The following is a 16,134-nucleotide window of genomic DNA, read 5'->3' as shown; positions in this document are numbered from 1 at the left end:
CCGCACGGTGCTTCAATCTATCATCTTCTCAAAAATAGACTATTGCAACTCTCTCCTTCTCGGACTCCCAGCTAATACCACCAGACCCCTTCAGATGTTACAGAACTCCGCCGCCAGGATTCTGACCAACACCAACAAAGGAGAGCATATTACTCCCATCCTTCGGAATCTACATTGGCTCCCCATCAAATTCAGAATTCTCCACAAAGTCCTCAAGATGATTCACAAATCCATGCACAATCTAACCCCTCTTGATTTAAATATCCCTCTGACTCCACACGTCCTCTAGACCAATAAGAACAGCCTAGAAAGGCACTCTGTATGCCCCCACTCACTAAGGAAACGCGCCCTATCAACAGCAGGTCTCCCACAATGGAATGCTCTCCCCCCTGATCTCAGTCAGGAACCCTGCCCGTTGACCTTCAAAAAAAATGCTTAAAACGTGGTTCTTCAGACAAGCATTTCCCATGACAGAACAGAACACTTGTTTTGACCCTGGATAGGGCCTCTTTCCTGCCGGCAGGCTCTGCTACTCACTAGCTCACATTCAGATATTTTATCACCGACCAGTGTATTCTTCAACCTCACACCTCCTCTTCTCGCGGCCCCCGCTCTCCCATCCCTTTATTAGAGAACCAGTCTCTTAGGCTTCTGTTGTAATCTTCTTGTTAACCTACCATTAGCTTCCCCACCTGCTGTAATCCTCTTGCTAAACTACCATAAGCATTCCCTCCCCCCCCCCCCCCCGCTTACCAGATCCTTATCCTCCCCCTGCCATAGAAGTAACTCTGAGTACCTTAGAGAAGGTGGTGGTCCTTTCTGTTCCATTTCACCCTTGTACTTTATTTAAATAATATGTTAGCAGTTTGTATTTAATATCCTTGGTCCCAGTTCGATGTAACCCCTTGTTCTATGTAATGTTTTTCCAAAAAGTTATTTCACTGTAAACCAATGTGATATGTATTTTTACATGAATGTCAGTATAAAAAAGTTCAAAATAAATAAATAAATAAATATGTTTCCCCTGGTGCTCGGTCCGGTCCGTCTCCAGCACAGAGAATGATGACATTGATGCCTTCGAGGGTGTCTATGACGGACGGACGGTCACCCGCTCCACGATGATCCTGGTGGGGCGTCTCAGAAGTCGATGGACCCTCTCTAGTCAGGGCAACTTGAACTGGAATCGATGGAGCAGAACATTTCAACACAAACAGATGCTCCCATCTTGTCCAGTCGAGCGTGCCGGCCTTTGGGGTCATTTGTGTGCAACTGGGGCACAGACGGACGTCGTGCGAGGGACCTAAGCACAAAACGCAAACATTGTGAGGGTCCGTTATGGACATGGTCCTCAGACACTCGGGGCATTTCCTAAACCTGGTCACCATGCCAAAACAAAATGGCGGACGCACGGTCGGTGACAGTCGGGTACCGAGAGGTAAGCTGCTGGGAACAGACCGCAAACCACAGGAAAAACACTTACCGAGCGTCGGAGGGAATGGAGCACGATGGGAGACCCCGGTGAGGGTGATTTTAATAAGGTAAACTTCAAATATTTCCGTGAGGAAAGTTGTGAGGAATTTCTCATAGAGCTCTTAACCGCGAGGCAACTTGCTGCACGGAAAAAAAAAAAAAAAAGACTGAAGGGAGACCACGTGTGGCCACAGGGTTAGTGGCATGCTGGGCATGCTTAGTGTGCCAGTCAAAGTTCTAGAAACTTTGACAAAAGTATTCCATGACAGGGCTCCATCTGATGATGTCACCCATATGTGAGGACTACCATCCTGCTTGTCCTGGGAGAAAGGTTGAAAAGGTAGCCACAGGAGAACAAGAGCATTGAGGTCTTCTGCTGCGATCTATCTGTGACTGAAAAAAAGGCATGCTTTGATGTTCTGCTGTGAAGCTAACAAGTCCAGCTGCGGAACAACCAGCTGGAATGAACGAGGTCCCTTGCCTCGACTGCCAACTCCCATTCTTCTGGATCTAGCATATGTCTGCTGAGAAATTACAATTGAATGTTCTCTATCATGGCCAAGAGATGCCGCTCCATCCAAAACAGTTCTTTGGCCTCCCGAGAAGCACCTAAGCTCTGGGACCCTCCTTGATGGTCAATTTAAGCCACTGTTGTCCCATTATCCAACATAACTCTCACAGCTCTATTGCGCACTTGCAGAGGAAAAGAAAGCAACACTGAGAACTGCCCTCATTTCCAAACCATTGATAGATCACAAATCTTCCTCCGCTGACCACCAAACCTGTGCCATTTTCCCCTGACGGGCCGCCAGCTACTCAGACTGGCATCAGTGGTCACTACCATCCAATCCAGGATTTCCAATTCTACTTCCATCTCCAAATTGGGCTGAGAAAGCCACCAGGAGAGACTGGACCTGGATTCCCCTCTCAGGAATAGCTGAAACTGGAACTCCTCTGACTGTGGGCTCCAGCATGACAAACACGCTCTCTGGAGAGGCCACATATGGGCAAACATCCAGGAAAATAGATCAAGTGTAGATGTCAGAATATAGGACCTGCAAATAGTCTCTGGATCTGGATGCTGGAAGACCCAAAAACCTGTGGACTTGCACCTTCAATTTCAACACATACTCCTCCTTGAGAAATACTCTGCCTAGCATGGTACTGACCTGGGCCTCAGGTATTCTAGTGACTTGTGACGGAAGCAAGTTGCTCTTTATCAGACCAACCTCCCAGCCCAAAGTCTGCATGACTCGTTGAACCAAACACTGACAGAGCTCCCTTGACTTCACACAAATGAGCCAATCTAGATAGGAATGCACCAAAATGCCTTCCCTCCAAAATGCAACAGTCACCACTGCCATCACCTTAGTGAATGTGCAAAGAGAAGTCGCCTGGCCAAAACAATATTCCTGGCCGACGTGCGCAGTTCATACAAGGCATCCACAATTTAGGCTACTCCAGCCCCTAACCACTCTGACTGCTTAACAGAGACAGAAGACCCTGCACCTTGTACCTGAAGTTCTTGCAAGCAGCACAAACAGAAGTGTGCCATGAAGCTACTGCACGCTGCAGACCGAGTGTCCAACATTGAGACCACAAATATCTTCTTGAGATGAATTTCCAACTTTCGGTCTTGAGCATTCTTCAGAGCAGCTGATCTAGACCAAAAAGATCACTGCTGAAACAGAAGCATCCACTTTAGGAAGCTTCAGGAGCTCCAAAGCATCCTCCAGCAGCAGGTAAAGTTTAGCCATCGCTCTGCCAACCTTCAGACCAGCCTCTAGAATATCCCATTCCATGATGGCCAACTTCTTAACTGTCCAATGGATTTCCTGGGCCCCGAAGTCCTTCATGATCAGACTGTCTCCTTAATCCCCAGTTTCTTCAAAACTTGGAGTTAGGGGAAATAATCCCTCCTTCTTGAAGAGCCTGACCACTCTGGGGTCAACTCCTTCCACCACTTGGACTTTCCCCGGTCCCAAGGGATCATTGTACTCGCCCCTCAGAGACTCTGACAGAACAGCCCCATCCCCTTCAGAGTAATCTGAGTCCTCTGATGCGCCCAAAGCTTACCGCTTCCAAACCGGTCTGCACCAGTTCTTTTGCCACCCTCCCCCAGGAGACTACCATCTGAGCCTCACTGTGCTGCTGGGGGCACTGCGAGTAGGGGTGCTTTCCCCCTAACTTAACAGAAAAACCATGTGTATCAACAGCACAAACTCCAAAGGAAAGGCCTCAGAGTCAGAGGAATCCCCTGAGGACTCCTCAGCTCCTTCTGAATCCCCTCCAGGCATCATCGCAGTCGGGCATGGCAGGGGACAACTGCAGAAAAGAGCCGTCTTACCCGATGCAGAACAGCAAGACATCCTCCCCTTCAGAAAACGCGGTCACAGTGTCAGAACAGTCTTCCCTGCTGGTCTTGCATGTGCTGCACAGCCCTGATGAGGAAAGCCATGGTCTTTTGTTCCCACAATCCTGGCGTTTTCCATGCTCCAGGGAGGACACCATGCCTGGACCTGCAGCTGCACACATTGCCGACATGAGCCCAAACTCCACAGAGAGCAGCAAAGCAGAATTACAGTAGCTCTCAGCCACTCTCCGGCCACCCCCACAATGTCACAGCAGCTCACTCTGCCCCAGATCGGCTCCCTAAGCCGAGCAGGTCAAGCTCCTGGGCATCCAGTGCTTTGCCTTTCCTTTTTTTTTTTTTTTATATAAAGACACTGCTCTAACAAAAAAAAACAACCCAATAATAGTTACTTACCTGTAGACAAGTTCTGGAGCCCCAGGAGGGATAAATGAATGCCACATGGGGACAAGGAGGGAGACAGACCACTAGCTATCAGTATCACTACCGTTGTCAGGTTGAGGCCAATTAGATTACTAACCCACTTGCTCGCCCACTCAATCAGGGGGATGGTCCTACACTGAGCCTAACACCCCATCCTTTTTCATTTTTTAATTATGTAACTTCAGACTGCAGGTTTTACACTTTGACCATCTGCTGAAAACAAAAATACTGATGGACTGTAGGTGACATGCTAACTTAAGTAGCAGTGTCAGTAAAGCTTTTCTTCGCTATCGCCATCTGTAGGTAGGGGAGAAAAACCCGTCTCTGGACTGATCTGAAGTATGAACAGGAAAGGTCTATTACCTTTTTGCTCTGTAATCTGAGAAGTCATAATTTGACTAAAAGTGGGTTTTTTTTTTGTTTTGTTTTTTTTAAAACAGTAAGCATGGTTGATACAAGAGAATAGAATCACTTGACCATTTGCGAAGCAGATGAAAATAGACTGAGGAAGATGTATGGCATTGAGAGTGCAAAAACATCCTTGCATGCCCAGAAAAAAGGAAAGAATTTTCTAAGCTATAGGAGAATACTACAGACATAGATGACAGCACACACTTTTACAGCAGTTTGTTCTGCTTTACCACAGAGAATAATGATTACTTAGTAGAAGAAACAGCAAAGAAATAGAAAATGAAAGCAGAAATAAAGAGAGGGGAGGGCAATAATGAACATTACCTCTTGGCATAGGTGTGCCCAAAAATAATATTACATACAAGGCAACAACAATGGGCTCAATATTCAAACAAGCCAAATAAGACTTATCCAGCTATGCTGCTGAATATCCCCATAAAAAAGTCACTAGTTAGCCAGATAACTCTTATTCGGCTAACTTTAGACCTGCTATTGAGCAGGCTTAACTTATCTAGTTAACTGGATAAATCCAAATATCAGCACGTATTCAGTTAATTTAATATCCAGCTAAGTAGCATTGAATATTGGCCTCCCAAAGCTTCATCTTTTTTCCTCAAAACTCAGGTTTAAAAAACTGAAAGGAAGTTGGGCTTTTTCAAATATCAGTTTTAGCAGATGTTTGTAAACTAAAACAAATTGAATTGTTTAATGTGTGACAGGACAAGTCATTCTTTGGAGAGCATATTATGCTAAATATCAAGCTAGCAATGAAATGTCACTCAGATTAACAATGCAGTAAATTTTCATGCACAGTGACTTTACCTAAAGCGGACCTTATATAAAAGGCACTTAGACAGCACTATCAAATTCAGTGTCCGATGTCTTACAGAGACTCAAGTGCTTATATGTTTATCATCATTGACCCGGTTAGTCAGGTCCTGTGGATCCAAGTTTTGTCTGATAAGCCTGGGAGTCTGGTTTAATTGAACTGGAGCTTCAAAATAAGTCATACTTTATAAACTTTGTGTGTTTCATTTTCTATAAGATTTTATTTGCAGAAAAAATATCTTTAAAAAAAATATAGACCTGGAATTCATTTCTATTTAGTTTAACCCAGGCCAATGATTATAAATATATAGGCACTCGAGTCTCCGAAAGACATAGGACACCGAATTTGATGGTGCTGTCTAAGTGCCTTTTATAGGAGATCTGCTTTAAGCAAAGTCACTGTGCATGAAAATGTCCCACATTGTTAATTTGAGTGAAATTTCATTCCTAGTATATATTTATTTTTCACTCTTTGGGTTCTTTTTATATACTGAAATGTCAAGCTAGAGCAGACAATTTTTAAATCCTACAATTTAACATTCCTTCAGGACATCATGTTTTCTGCAATTGAAACCTTTTTCAAGTTAACTTTTATGTTTTATCATGTTTAGCTTTAAATTTGGATGACCTTTTATTAAGAAGTCATCCTATGTCATAGCAATTCAACTATGAAGTTACTCCTGCCCCATCTATTTAGGTCTGGATGAGCAAAGTAGTCCAGATTAAGGATACCTGTGTGAGCAGTCTCTCCTTCTCTTCTAACTCTTCATCATTTAGAGGCTCAGCTTCATCAATTTTCAGCTGCTCTTCCTTTTGTGCTTGAGTTGCATTAGGCAGTTCTGGATTGCGAGGTACCTGCAAGTCAATTTTATTCTTTTTATTTTATTAAATATTTGAATTGGGTTTTATAAATTCAGATTACATGTACAGTTAAAATATTACGTGACTGCCACATTAAAGATTTATCAAGAAAATTGTAATGAAACTAAAAAAGTCATTGTACAATTCACTTTCTATCCATGAGATATAGCAGTGCTCACTATTTATTTAAAAGTATTTATATCCCACCCCTTCACTGGAGTCCAGGCAACAGTAAAAACACACAGAATAAAACAATAGAAAAAGTATCAACACATAACCATCACAAACAAAGCAAGCAAAATAGATCAGATCATTCCACAGCGGGCACAAAATAAGTGATGCATTCTCAAGTAGTATCAGCAAATGCAAAGAAAAACAAAATTAAATTATGGTTAGTTCCTAATCAACAAAAAATTTTTTTGTAATTTTAAATACATTTCTGTACATACCTATCTTAGAAAATAAAGGAAAATTGGTTCTTACTTGCTAAATTTCGTTTGTGAAGTACCACAGGTCAGTACAGACAAATGGGTTTTGCATCCCTACCAGCAGATGGAGGCAGATAACTAAAATCTTTGAGGCACTGCTACATAACCGAGAGTGCCACCTGCAGTCCCTCAGTATTGACCTGTACCCAAGTCAACTATAGAGTAACAACTCAACAACAACCACCTAAATGATGGCAAATGCCAAACCCAAAGGTTGGAGTCCCCCAAACAGAAAAACCACAAATCAACCCAAGGGGCTAACCACAACCTGGCAAAGCAAATGTTGCTTACCTGTAACAGGTGTTCTCACAGGACAGCAGGATGTTAGTCCTCACATATGGGTGACATCACAGGATGGAGCCCTGTATGGAAAACTCTCTGTCAAAGTTTCTATAAAGCTTTGACTGACACTGGCACACTGAGCATGCTCAGCCTGAAATTATCCCTGTGAACCACAGGTGTCTCCCTCAGTCTCGTCATAGCTAAAAGCGCAAGCGAAACTAAAATAAAAGTGAAAACATATACAGACCCAACTCCACGGGGTGGCGGGTGGGTTTCGTGAGGACTAACATCCTGCTGTCCTGTGAGAACACCTGTTACAGGTAAGCAACATTTGCTTTCTCACAGGACAAACAGGATGGTAGTCCTCACATATGGGTGAGTACCAAGCTGAGGATGCCCGAGAGTGCACCAAATGCACCCAAGACACGCGAAAGGCGCAATGACGGGGGTGGAATTTGGAATGGACGGCATCCTGAAACCCTTAACGGGTTGGTGGAAGGATGTTGGGTGGTTAAACCGAAAAGAATAGGAGTAAACGGACTGGCCAAACATGGAGCATGCCGGCTAGTCGTATCTAAGCAATAATGGGCTGCGAAGGTATGGAGAGAGCTCCAGGTTGCAGCCTGATAAATATATACAAGCAGCACCGGCCGAAGGGAAGCTATTGAGGCTGGGACGGACGCAACAGAATGTGGTTACACACAGTATTATAGGGAAATGCCTGCTTGTTGGTAGGAAAAGAGATACAGACCAATTAGGAGGAATAGGTCTGTTTGTCCACTGGAACTCGCAGCTTGAATCTTGCCACAGAAGGAATGAGTTAGGTGGAATTCCTATGGAGTGTAGTGCGATCTAGATAGAATGCAAGTGCACTATTACTGTCCAAGGAGTGGAAAAACCCTCTCGCTTTGGTGAGAGAGAGATGTTGGGAAAAATGGGCAGAGTATATTCTGAGTAAGGTGAGATGCAACATCTACCTTAAGAAGAATATGAAGTTGAATACGTAAAAGTACTCGGTCACGGAGGAACGCAGGGTTGGATGAGTATGTAACAAGGTGTGTAACTCAGTGACCCTGTTGGCAGAAGTGACGGTTATGATGGAAAGAATTTCCCATGCCAAACTGTGAAATGAGAGCAATGGAAAGGCTCGAACGGAGAACTTATGAGACTTATAAGCACGAAATATAGGTTCTATTCCGTGACTAGTGAAAATAGAGGTGGCTTGATCAGTGGCTAATCCATGGTAAGCTGACTCAAAAGGGGTTTACCGTTAATCGGGTATCCTCACTCCCAAACGATACACCAATTGAAACAGAGGTGTAGCTATGTGGAGGATGTCTGGGGAGCAGAATCCGAGGGAGCAAGAGAAAAGAGTGGTGTAGAAAAAAGAAAAAGGGTAAAGGAAAATTAGTTTCTTACCTGATAATTTTTGTTCCTGTAGTACCACGGATCAGTCCAAACACCTGGATTTTGCCTCCGCACCAGCAGATGGAGACAGAGCAAGATTTTGATTGGCTCAGCCCTGCATATATATAGCAGCGTGCCAGCCTCAGCCTCTCAGTCTTACGTAATGTCAAAGCAGAATGAGCAAACCAAACAGACTATCTAACTAAATTGGCCCTAAAAACCCAAGGCCAAGTTCAAACCCCCAACAGGAACAAGACTCCCAGAACCAAAGGAGTAAATAATGGAACATAAAAACCACGAGCGGACTCTCCGTTACTTCAGAAGATATACGCAGACAACCAGACAGAACAAACCAAGGGCGGGTCCCTGGACTGATCCGTGGTACTACAAGAACGAAAATTATCAGGTAAGAAACTAATTTTCCTTTCCTTGTACGTACCCGGATCAGTCCAGACCCCTGGGACGTACCAGAGCTAACTTACCTAGGGTGGGGCCCAGAGAGTCCCGCTCGAAGAACTCCCTCACCAAAAGCACCCGAAGCTGTACCCTGAACATCCAAACGATAATGCCTCGCAAAAGTATGCAACGATTTCCAAGTAGCCGCCCGACAAATTTCCTGAGGCGACACTTGTGAGGATTCCGCCCAAGAGGTGGCCTGAGATCGCGTCGAATGTGCCCGAATACCCACAGGAGGAGGTTTTCCCTGTAGTAAGTATGCGGTGCCAATGGCTTCCTTGAGCCACCGAGCGATCGTAATCTTTGAGGCTGCACTTCCCCTTTTGAGACCCATACACAAAACAAACAAATGGTCAGAAATGCGAAAGGGATTCGTAACCTCAAGATACCGCAGTAAGGTCCTGCGAACATCCAGTTTACGTAAATCTCGCGCCCTAGGATCCGACCGCTACTCTTCCGGAAAAGAGGGAAGCTCTACCGACTGATTCAAGTGAAAAGCCAAGACTATCTTAGGTAAAAAGGAAGGGACTGTCTGTAGAGAGACCCCGGAATCCGAGATACGCAAGAACGGCTCCCGACAGGACAAAGCTTGCAATTCCGAAACTCGCCGAGCTGAAGTGATCACGATAAGGAACACCACTTTTAAAGTAAGATCCTTTAGCGTCGCCCGCTTAAGAGGTTCAAAGGGCGATAAACACAAGGCCGAAAGCACCCAATTGAGTTTCCAGGACGGACAAGGGTGCCGTACGGGAGGACGTAAATGCTTAGCCCCTCGAAGAAACGCGCGATATCAGGATGTAGAGCCAAAGACACTCCTTGAACCTTTCCTCTAAGACAACCGAGCGCTGCCACCTGGACTCGAAGGGTACTACAAGAAAGTCCTTGCGAGAGACCCGCCTGAAGGAAAGCTAGGATATGAGAAACCGCAGCTTTCATAGGATCCACCCCGTGATCTCTACACCAGTCCTCAAACACTGACCAGACCCGCACATAGGCCAAGGACGTAGACTGCTTCCTAGACCGTAACAGCGTGGCTATAACCGCATCCGAATATCCTTTGGCCATCAAGCGTTGCCTCTCAAAAGCCATACCGCGAGACAAAAGTGATCCGCCGCCTCCAAACAAACGGGGCCCTGACGGAGCAGAGCCGGGAAGTCCCGAAAACGAATGGGCGGCTCGACCACTAACAGCAGGAGATCCGCAAACCACGGCCGCCGAGGATCACGTTTGTGGGATGCAGTTCTACACGTCGAAGCACCTTGCCGATCAGAGGCCACGGAGGGAACATGTACAGTAGGACGTCTGTGGGCCATGGCAGCACCAATGTATCCACCCCTTCGGCCCCTCTTTCTCTCCGACGGCTGTAAAATCGCGGAGCCTTTGTATTCTGAAAAGTGGCCATCAGATCCATGTGAGGTGTGCCCCATTCCCTGGGATCTAGGTGATGTAGACTGAGGAAGTCTGCCTGAATATTGTCTACCCCAGCGATGTGAGAAGCCGCAATGCTGCTGAGATTCTTCTCTGCCCAGCACATCAAGGGTCGCGCTTCCGTCACCACCAGCTGACTCCGTGTCCCGCCCTGGCGATTGATGTAAGCTACTGTAGTTGCATTGTCCGACACTCTGGCCGCCTTCCCCTGAATCAATGGAAGAAAGGCGTGAAGCGCCAAAGCTACTGCCCTGGTCTCTAAGCGATTTATGGACCACTGAGACTGCGCCCGGGACCACCTGCCCTGCACCGAATGTCCAAGACAGACCGCTCCCCAGCCGGAAAGACTGGCGTCCGTGGTGACCACCGTCCATTCGGGCATCACTAGAGACACTCCAGATGTCAAGTGATCAGACACGAGCCACCAAGGGAGACTGGCCCTCGCCTGGTCCGTAAGCGGAAGTGGTAGGTGGAATTGTTCAGACACAGGCTTCCAGCGGGACAGTAATGCTGACTGCAACGGTCGTAGATGTGCAAAAGCCCAGGGCACCAAAGTTAGCCTCTCTTCGGTGGTGGGAAAAGTAATGGAGTCACTGCTGAAAGAGAGAATAGTGAACTATCTACAGTCGGGAGAATTGCTGGACCAGAGGCAGCATGGATTCACCATTGGAAGATCCTGTCAGACAAATCTGATTGACTTTGACTGGGTAACCAAGGAATTGGATCAAGGAAGAGCACTCGATGTCATCTACTTGGACTTCAGCAAAGCTTTTGACACTGTCCCGCACAGGAGACTGGTGAATAAAATGAGAAGCTTAGGAGTGAGTGCCGAGGTGGTGGCCTGGATTGCAAACTGGTTGACGGACAGAAGACAATGTGTGATGGTAAATGGAACTCTCTCTGAAGAGAGAGCGGTTTTAAAGCGGTGTACCACAGGGATCGGTGTTGGGACCGGTCCTTTTCAATATCTTTGTGAGCGACATTGCGGAAGGGATAGAAGGTAAGGTATGTCTTTTTGCGGATGACACTAAGATCTGCAACAGAGTGGACACGCCGGAAGGAGTGGAGAGAATGAGACGGGATTTAAGGAAGATGGAAGAGTGGTCGAAGATATGGCAGCTGACATTCAATGCCAAGAAGTGCAGAGTCATGCATATGGGGAGTGGAAATCCAAATGAACTGTATTCGATGGGGGGAGAAAGGCTGATGTGCACGGAGCAGGAGAGAGACCTTGGGGTGATGGTGCCTAATGATCTGAAGTCGGCAAAACAATGTGACAAGGCGATAGCTAAAGCCAAAAGAATGCTGGGCTGCATAGAGAGAGGAATATCGAGTAAGAAAAGGGAAGTGATTATCCCCTTGTACAGGTCCTTGGTGAGACCTCACCTGGAGTATTGTGTTCAGTTCTGGAGACCGTATCTCCGAGGAGACAGAGACAAGATGGAGGCGGTCCAGAGAAGGGCGACCAAAAAGGTGGAAGGTCTTCATCAAATGACTTATGAGGAGAGATTGAAGAATCTAAATATGTACACCCTGGAGGAAAGGAGGAGCAGAGGTGATATGATACAGACTTTCAGATACTTGAAAGGTTTTAATGATCCAAAGACAACGACAAACCTTTTCAGTCAGAAAAAAATCAGCAGAACCAGGGGTCACGATTTGAAGCTCCAGGGAGGAAGATTCAGAACCAATGTCAGGAAGTATTTCTTCACGGAGAGGGTGGTGGATGCCTGGAATGCCCTTCCGAAAGAAGTGGTGAAGACCAGAACTGTGAAGGACTTCAAAGGGGCGTGGGATAAACATTGTGGATCCATAAAATCAAGAGGCCGTCAATAAAGAGTGGGTGGCTCGCCAGAATGACGGCTACTGCCTGGAGATAATACCCTTATTCAATAAACATACACATGGTTACTGTGACTCCAACATCGCTCTAAGCTACAACAGCAAGAGGAAATGTGGAAAAAAGGATTCGCACTCACAAAGCGGGGAGTAGCTGGCTTGTTACGGCGGTTACTACCCCAAACCAAATAAGCCTGATACTTCACTTTCAATGCATATCCAGCATAGCTCCCTGCTTCAACGGCAGGGGAGAAGAAAAACTGATACTTCACGCATATCCAGCATAGCTCTCTGCTTCAACGGCAGGGGAGAAGAAAAACTGATACTTCACGCATATCCAGCATAGCTCTCTGCTTCAACGGCAGGGGAGAAGAAAAACTGATACTTCACGCATATCCAGCATAGCTCTCTGCTTCAACGGCAGGGGAGAAGAAAAAAGGATTCACACTCACAAAGCAGGGAGTAAGCTGGCTTGTTACGGCGGTTACTACCCCAAACCAAATAAGCCTGATACTTCACTTTCAATGCATTTCCAGCATAGCTCTCTGCTTTAACGGCAGGGGAGAAGAAAAACTGATACTTCACGCATATCCAGCATAGCTCTCTGCTTCAACGGCAGGGGAGAAGAAAAACTGATACTTCACGCATATCCAGCATAGCTCCCTGCTTCAATGGCAGGGGAGAAGGAAAAACAACCAATAAGGGCTGAATAACATAGTCTGGGTAAAACAAATAAGCATGGGTGTAGCTTGCTTATTGCGGCGGTTACTTCCCCTACTACCCCTAACTAATCAAGCTAGATATTTCACTTGGAGGCAGCTCCATCACTGCTCTCTACATTAATGGTGGGGGTGGAAGGGAAATAGAACCAAAGAGCTAAGAGAAACAGATAAGTATGAGAAAAAATGTGTGAAGCTTGCTGGGCAGACTGGATGGGCCGTTTGGTCTTCTTCTGCCGTCATTTCTATGTTTCTATGATATCGTGGATGCCATGGATCCCAGGACCTGCAGATAATCCCGCACCCGAGGCATCGATAAGGACGAGAGGTGGCGCACCTGAGACTGCAGCTTGACAACCCTCTCCTGGGTGAGGAACACTTTTCGCTGCTTCGTATCGAATACCGCCCCCAGAAATTCCAAGGACTGAGTAGGGGTCAAGTGACTCTTGGCAAGATTGACCAACCACCCGAGAGAGCGCAAGAGCTGTAGAACCCTGGCGACCGGCTTCCGACACAGCAACTCAGACTTCGCCCGGATCAACCAATCGTCCAAATAGGGATGCACCAGAAACCCTTCTCTTCTGAGTTGAGCCGCCACTACCACCATCACTTTGGTGAATGAGCGCAGCGCGGTGGTGAGACCGAACGGAAGAGCTCGGAATTGATAATGCCTGCCCAGGATGCAGAATCTGAGAAACCTCTGATAAGATGGCTGAATTCCTATGTGCAGATAGGCTTCCGTGAGATCCAAGGAGGCCAGAAATTTGCCGGGACTAACCGAGGCGACCACAGAACGGATCATTTCCATTTTGAATCGTGGAATCCGTAGACACCTGTTGACTCCTTTTAAGTCCAGGATCAGTCTGAAGGTTCCCTCTTTCTTGGGCACTAATGAAGTAAATGGAGTATCGCCCCGTGCTTCACTGTCCGGGAGGCACGGGAGTGATTGCCCCCAAGTCTTCTAGGTGCTGCAGAGTGTCCTGCACCGCCTCGCGCTTCTCTCGATATTCGCAAGGGGAAACGAGAAACTTGTCTGTGGGAATCTGTACAAAATCTAAAGTGTAACCTTGATTTATCACAGTGAGGACACACTGATCCGACGTTATCTTGGCCCATTCCTCGACAAAAAGTGATAGCCTGGCTCCCACGATTGGGACCAGGCGAGGAACCTGCCCTGAGGAACGGGCCACACAATCCTCATTGGGAAGCCTTAGCCCCCGTTCCTGCTGGGGCTCTGCTCTGCCTCCCAAAATGTCTGCCACGAAAGGACTGCAACCACGACGACTGCCACGCTGAGCTTGAACGGTAGGACGTATCAGGCGACCTCGCTGGTCTAGACTTCCTATTCCCTCGAAACCGGTGCTTATTGGAATAGGAACTCCTAGGCCGAGGCCTATCCTCCGGTAAATGAAAAGCCCTGTTTTCCCCTAAAGATTGCATTAGATCATCCAACTGTTTGCCAAACAACAACTTCCCCTTGAAGGGGAGGGAACCAAGGTGAGCCTTTGACGAACCATCTGCCGCCCAATTCCGAAGCCATAAAAGACGACGCGCTGAAACCACCGAAACTATAGATCTTGCAGACGTGCGTAGAAGATCATATAAGGCATCAGCACTGTAGTGATCACCACCTCCAGATGATCTGCTTGAGCCGCTTCTGCCTCTGAGAGCCCTTCATTGGCTAGAAGCTGTTGCGCCCAGCGCAGGCCCGCCCTCAAGGCAAAATTACTGCATATAGCTCCTCAGACCCCCAGAGCTGAGACCTCAAACACCTTCTTAAGTTGGAGTTCAAGCTTTCTATCCTGTAAGTCCTTGAGGGCGGTAGCTCCTGTAACTGGAATAGTCGACCTCTTCGTCACGGCCGACACCGCCGAGTCCACTCTAGGGAGGCGGAGAATCTCCAACGCTTCCTCTGGTAATGGATATAATTTATCCATGGCCTTACTGACCTTCAGCCCGAGCTCCGAAGTATCCCATTCCCAGAACAAGATATCCGTCGTCAAATAATGAAATGGGAACGCGACTGACGGACCACTGAGGCCCAACAAAACCGGGTCCATCTTGGTTCCCGGACGGGACTCCACTGGAGGCACCTCCAAGCCGAGTTCCTGAAGAATGGCTGGAATAAGTGGAGCCAGCTCTTCTTTTTTAAAGAGGCGAATGACCTTAGGGTCGTCCCCTTCTACCGCTGGGGAACCTTTAGTGGTACCAGCCTTTGCTGGCACATCTCCTTCCGCTCCGCCAGTACCCTCCCCCCGGGGCTCAAAGAGCGGATCCATCTCGTCTTGAGACGTGGACTCTGTGTCCGAGTCATGAGGAACTGACCTGAGACATCTCTTATCATTTGGTGGGTTGGAGCTCTTCCTGGACTCATCCCTGGAACGCCTCTTCCTGGACTTCTGTCCTAGTCCCCCCGAAGTCAGCTTCCTAGATGACTTTTTCCTCAGGACTTGGTGCTTCAGGACCTTTTGTAGCAACAGCACCAAGTCCGAGGAAAAAGTCGAGACCGACGAGCAGGAAGCCTCATCAAGGCTATCTTCAGATAGAGGAGAGGCAGTCCCCCCCAGGGCATCCCCCCGGGATAGCCGCTGTTGAGGAGAAAGCGCGGGAGGCACCAGAGCCTCCCCCAGAGCCGCCCGCGTGGCCTCTTGAAAAATTTCCAAAATGGCCACCGTTCCCGTGCTAAGCGGGAACAGCTCTGTACTCGCTGAGGTAATGTTACCCTCGAGCGGCGGCGAATGCGGCGCCCGAGACCAGCCTCCCCGACCAGCCCCTGATGGCCCTTCACCTCCCGGTACACAATTAGCGCAAATCCTGTTGCGAGACGCGCGCGCTGAACCGCATGTGCGACAAGCTGACCCCCGCGGCATCGGACTACCCCCTGCCGAACGCCTGCAACTAAAAAACGAAAAACGAGGCGAAATAAAATTAAAACGAGCAGCGGAGAGTCAGCGCGCTGAGTAAAAAATAAAGCAGGTTTTTTTGTTTTGTTTTTTTTTACTTGCCGGCACTGTCCCAGGTACTGGACTCCTGCTCCAGTAGGGGTGAGTGAACCGGGCTCCCCGGTGTCACCCCCGATGCTGCTAACCGGATAGGCCGGGTCCTCGACCCTTAGCAGCAGCCTCGACCAGGGGGGGATGGTCCCCTCAGA

General features: G+C 47.5%; 1 protein-coding gene across 3 annotated transcripts in view; it reads right to left on the bottom strand.

The window, feature by feature from the left end:
- SMARCA5 (SWI/SNF related, matrix associated, actin dependent regulator of chromatin, subfamily a, member 5) overlaps positions 1-16,134 on the bottom strand; it is a 453,245-nt gene that overhangs the window by 110,194 nt on the left and 326,917 nt on the right. For all 3 annotated transcript variants that reach the window (XM_029599292.1, XM_029599470.1, XM_029599377.1), the window contains exon 19: positions 6,236-6,358. In XM_029599292.1, the coding sequence (XP_029455152.1) occupies positions 6,236-6,358 (123 nt within the window). The remainder of the gene's footprint in view (positions 1-6,235; positions 6,359-16,134) is intronic.

This window comes from Rhinatrema bivittatum, chromosome 1 (assembly GCF_901001135.1).
Source record: "Rhinatrema bivittatum chromosome 1, aRhiBiv1.1, whole genome shotgun sequence".
Taxonomy (NCBI): domain Eukaryota; kingdom Metazoa; phylum Chordata; class Amphibia; order Gymnophiona; family Rhinatrematidae; genus Rhinatrema; species Rhinatrema bivittatum.
The sequence above is the reverse complement of the archived record's forward strand: the minus strand, read 5'-3'. Positions and strand labels throughout refer to the sequence as shown.